Source organism: Arachis hypogaea, chromosome 6 (genome assembly GCF_003086295.3).
Source record: "Arachis hypogaea cultivar Tifrunner chromosome 6, arahy.Tifrunner.gnm2.J5K5, whole genome shotgun sequence".
Lineage (NCBI taxonomy): Eukaryota > Viridiplantae > Streptophyta > Magnoliopsida > Fabales > Fabaceae > Arachis > Arachis hypogaea.
In genome coordinates, this window is record NC_092041.1 from 93,478,676 (window position 1) to 93,484,162 (window position 5,487).

Here is a 5,487-nt window from a genome sequence, read left to right on the forward strand (position 1 = left end):
GCTATTGTTGTATCTTCCTATGTTATACTTCTAGTTTCTAATAGTTTTTGTTCAAGTTTTTCCTTATTTATGTATATTGTTTTAAGCAATTATGAAGTTGAGAGGAAGAAGTTTGGAATCAGTCCTAGAAAATAGGATGTTAGTTGTTTTGGTTGTTAATCAAGATTTGTATCTCACAAAATGATCAATAGGAGAAAGTCGTGGAAGGTCATATTTTAAGTTCTGTTATTTTGACTGAGAATTACTACATCTACATACAATATAGCCAAAGATTAGTGAGTAGTTTTTAGCTGTGGATTTCATTTCTCCCCTTTAAAAATTTTAGCAATATAAATGTAGTTAAGTATCCAACAACTCCCCAAAAAGAAGAAAGAAGAAAGAAGAAAGAAGAAAAAAAGAAGTTAGTTTTAACTTTTAAATAGTCAAGTAGCTTAGTGAAATGGTATTCGTTGAGATTGAAGTGAACTAGTAACATTGAAATTTATGACATTATGTTGAATTGAAAATCTTAGGTTTGTAGGTCATGAACAGGGAATAAATTTTCGGTCTTGTGCTGAATAAATTAGCACATAGATGGTTAGTTCTAGTGGCAAGGTTGTTTCTAGATTTGTTCCTTCCAATTATATTAACTTGTGATGTCATAGAACTTCCTACCAAAACTTGTCATGAAATTTGAAAATAAGCATCGAAAATAACCAAATCCTGAGTCTTGACATATCAATTAGATATGGCGCTGAAAGCTATACATATTTTGGGATGAGAACTTTTTTTTTTCTTTTTCAAATAATCATTTAGTCCTTATATGAGCTTGATTTCCACAAAGGGCTATTTTGTCATAGCATATATGACCATAGAATAAGCCATGGTGAGTTTTAATGAGTTAATATGTTAAATGGTTAAACTTTTTTAACATTTATTTATTTAAGACGGATAAAATATTAATGCATTTGGCCCAACCTCTTGGAATTTGACATGGCAAAAGGCAGTCTATGCTAGGTATGATAAATGACACAACTAAAATATAGATATGAAAAATAAAAAAATTTGTATAAAATATGAAAAGAATTGAATAGTTATATTGAGAATTATAATTTCTTTTCTATCACAAAAAGATATAATAACATTTTCTCTTGACAAAGAGAGAATACACTTCTTTCTAAATACACAATGGAATACCTCTCAAAAGGAAAAATCTCAAAGAAACTAAAATGTTTCTGTTGTTCTTGTTGAATTGAATTGATGAAAAATAAAATGAGAAAGCTTAATTTACAGGCGAACTTATGTTAGGTAAACCATCCGTAACATGAGGTTACTAATCTTTCTCTTCTTCCGCCATCAAAATTTGATGGCTATTACTAAAATGTATTTTTCTCTTTTCATTGTTTAGTTTTCTTTTTTTTTCTCTTTTTCATAAAATTAGCTTTACTAGATTTATAATCTTTCATTTAAAGCTAATTTTAGTAAATTTTATAAATCTATATTGCTCATGTATCTAATAGACCATAATTGAAATTTTATAAATCATTATTGAAATTTTTGTTTAGCTTTATTGATTTCAGGTTTAGTGTGATCAGGGATTACTTATAATTATAACAACGAACATTAGTGAGTCACTTTCAAAGGTTTTAATTAATTAATACTAATAGCATTTACTCGGAAAACTGTTATTTATTGCCTTTTGATTAATTCATCTCATTAGGGTGCAATGGATGTTGACTCGGAACCACTCAATTCACAAGACAATGTCGAAGATTGCATGATGACTGGTGTGAAAGAAAATGTTAACTGCACTTGTGATTGCGGTGGCACCAGTAGTAAGTGTGCGTCTGTAACAGCCGATGATATTATAAACCAGACCTTTGAAACATCGGATGCAGCTTATAAGTTGTATGTACGTTATGTGAGGTGTCTCGGGTTTGGAGTTCACAAGGGTGATACAACACGTGGAAAAGATGGAACACAGTGTAGAAGGATGTTTTTTTGTAGCAAGGAAGGAAAGAGAGCCGAAAAATACATATCTAGTTTGAGTAGGAAGAGGGAGCATAGAGCGCTGACTCGCACTGGTTGTGAAGTCATGCTTGCTGTGTATCTTGACACTAAAACTTCAACTTGGAGGGTTAAAAAATTAGTTGAGAAGCACAACCATGATCTTGGCCCATAATGCTTGGTACACCTAATTCCAAACTACCGAGGGTTGATTGAGCCACAAAAAGCTCAGGCGAATACCATGCATGATCATGGTCTTCCAATCTCTATAATAATGGGACTAATAGTAGGCCAAGCCAGTGGCTATGCCAATGTTGGGTTCACAAAGAAGGACCTAGATAATCACTTTCAAAGAACTCGTCGTGTAAAGCTCATTGGTGGGGATTCCAATGCGACGATTAGCTATCTTCTTGGGAAAGCAGATGTCGACTCGATGGCCATGGCAAGGTACAGTGCTACTGATGAAGGTCGGCTGGCAAATTTAGTTTGAGCAGATGGCATTTGTAGGTCCGATTATCAGTGCTTTGGAGATGTGCTTGCATTCAATACAACCTATCGGAAGAATAAGTACAGAAGGCCATTGGTAATCTTCTCAGGTTGTAACCATCACTGCCAAACATATATATTTGGTTTTTCCTTGGTAAAGGACGAACAAATGGCAACATATACGTGGTTGTTGCAAAACTTTCTAGAAGTCATGCTGAACAAGTCTCCCAGTGTTGTGGTCACAGACGGTGACAAAGCAATGAAGGCAGCAATTCGAGAAATCTTCCCAGATGTAACTCACTGATTATGTGGTTGGCACATTCAGAAGAATGTAACGACGAACATAAAAAACAAAAATTTTTCCAACGACTTCAGAAGATGTTTGTATGCTCCATGGCATCCGGATGAATTTGAAGAATATTGGGAGAATATGATAAAAAAAATATGGGTTGGAGGAAAATGAATGGGTTCTAAATGAATATTAGAGAAGAGGAAAAGTTGGGCAAGCGCTTACTTGAGGAATAAATTCTGTGCTAAATTTAGAACAACATCAAGGTGTGAGGCGATAAACAACTTCATCAAGATGTTTATTTGCATTCACCAAAGTCTTCTAGAGTTGGTCCAAAATCTTGAACATGCTCTTAGTGACTATAGAAACAATGAATTAGTTTCTCAATTTAAGACGTTGTATGGGGAGCCCGTTCTAACTACTGGGCTAGAAGCATTGGAGCTTTCTGCTGCCAATTTTTACACAAGGGAGATTCTTGGAGAAGTAAAAAATGAGATTTAAGGAGTAGTCGCATTAGATGTAATAAATGAGAAAAAGATATCAACCACTGTTGTGTCAAAAGTTAAGGAGTGTGACAGGAGGTAACATATTTATAACGTACTTTATGATCGCATACTGAGCATATGGAGTGTGAATGTAGTCAGTGGAGTAGTGAAGGCATTCCTTGCAGCCACATGTTTTGTGCAATGAAAAGTGTAGGTTTACAGAAGTTGCCAGATAGTCTTCTTTTGAGAAGATGGTCGAAGGATGCCAAGAAGTATCTGGATGAAAGTTCTGCTGGAGGCATTACGCAAGACAGAGAAAGAGAATTTTTAATGCGCTATGGCGCATTGTCAGTGGCAGCTACGTGGATAGTATTCTTAGGAGCTCAAGATGGTCCTTCTTTCCATGACACTATGAATGAAGTCTATCATTGGACCCAAACACTAGAAAAAAAGTCTGGCTTGAAAAGACAAACAAGAGATTCTACCACGCCAAACTTTGTTGGTGACCTTTCGGTGGTCAAGACAAAAGGAGCACCCAAGAGAAAAAAGGAGAGGGGGTAAACAGAGGTGCACTAAATGCAACAGTGCTGGTCATGTAAAGAATAAATGTCATGTGAGGAATGACGGTGACGATTTGGGGGATAAGACTGGTAGTGGTGCGTAAGCTAGCTTTGGTACCGAGGAGGTCAATGAGATACAATATTGCATTAGTTGTTACTTGAATTAAAATAAACCGGTGACCTCTATGTTGTAGTTATACTTGATAGAATTTTTGACTCCATGTATTATTTTTTCATAGGAGCTTTCCAAGGACCCTATAGCTTCTCAGTAGATATTAGCAGTGCCAAATACAAAAGTAAATGCACCTGTGCAGCAATAGTTTGGGCTAGGTGATTCAGGATTGATTAATGGCCATGAGACTCCCATCCCACCGTATGAAAGTCATTAGTGGCTATTACAGGTATAAATTTTAAGAGATGAATAATTGCATTATTGAAACTTAGTGTTTTGGTAAGTTTTAAACTATTTGAAATCACATTATGATTCATTGAAGTCCTTTTTATTTCTCTCAAATTTGTTTGTGATGTGGAGAAAAGGTTGTACAACAAGCACATTATTCGAAGTTCAATGGGATGCAGTAGCATGTACTTGTATATACTCATGAGAGTATAGTTTAAGATGTTAGTTAAATTCTTGGATTTTAAATAATAGTGCTTTGAGGTTGATATAAATTTATAATAATTAAATTTTTAGATATTTATCATAACTTGTCTTCGTTACACTCGGCTGAAATGTGCAGAAGGATTCAATAGTTTTGATTTATATAGTTAAAATCTTATTGATTCTTATTCATGCTAAAATTCAAAAGGGTCTCTTGTTGTTTCTTATTCATGCTAAAATGCATGCTAAAATTCTGTTTGATTTACGAAATGCATGGAAAAATTATTAAAACTATAATATACCTTCCATGGTTGATGTCTCGACAAGTATCAATCTGTGTGCTAAAGAAAAAGACGATTTGGAACCTGTGTTCTCTTCCTTATAAAAAGAGGGTATTGCAACTACCTCTTCCAGAGGGATCTCTGCAACAGTCCCATGATATCTCCAGAGGTGAAGCCATGCAATCCTTTGATCAGCAATATTTGCGTCGTCACCATGCTAAGAAATTAGTGATACAACTGGAAGAAGAAATACAGAAGGTATTTCTTGAATATTTATAGTATATTTGAAAAATGAAATTGACTTATTGGAATTATTTTTAGATAAAAGATTAATTTTCTGAACAAGAAAAGAGAATGGAGGACAAGAGATCCTCATGTAAAAGGAAACCAATGAAAGAAGACATTAAAGAGCAAAACTTTCCAATTTCTCGTCTTGGTTGAGGGTGAAATTCTCTCTAAAATATCATGTGCTTTGAATAAAAATTGTGTGACTTAACTAGCAGGTAAAAATCATAGCCAAAGATAGTAGAACTATTCCTCTTTTAAGATTTTTGTTTTGAGGCATTCTGGTTCAAAAGTCAGTAAGTAGCAAGAATTTTATGATCACATACCTCTAATATATCGCATTTATTAGTATTCTAGATTTAGAATACTATACATAATAATATTATACCTTGGATTTTGAAATATAAAAGAATCTCTCATAGAATAGGTTATGTTAATATTAGATAGAATAATGAAAAATTTCAAAATTAGATAGAATTCTAAATAGATTAAATAATCGAATTCTAGAAATTCG

At 34.0% G+C, this 5,487-nt stretch overlaps 1 protein-coding gene across 1 annotated transcript; it reads left to right on the forward strand.

Moving 5' to 3' along the window:
- The first annotated feature begins 1,705 nt into the window (after window positions 1-1,705).
- LOC112805747 (protein FAR1-RELATED SEQUENCE 2-like) lies at window positions 1,706-2,161 on the forward strand. Its single transcript, XM_025848082.1, has one exon. It carries the CDS (start codon window positions 1,706-1,708, stop codon window positions 2,159-2,161), a length of 456 nt encoding a protein of 151 aa, XP_025703867.1.
- The last annotated feature ends 3,326 nt before the right edge of the window (window positions 2,162-5,487 follow it).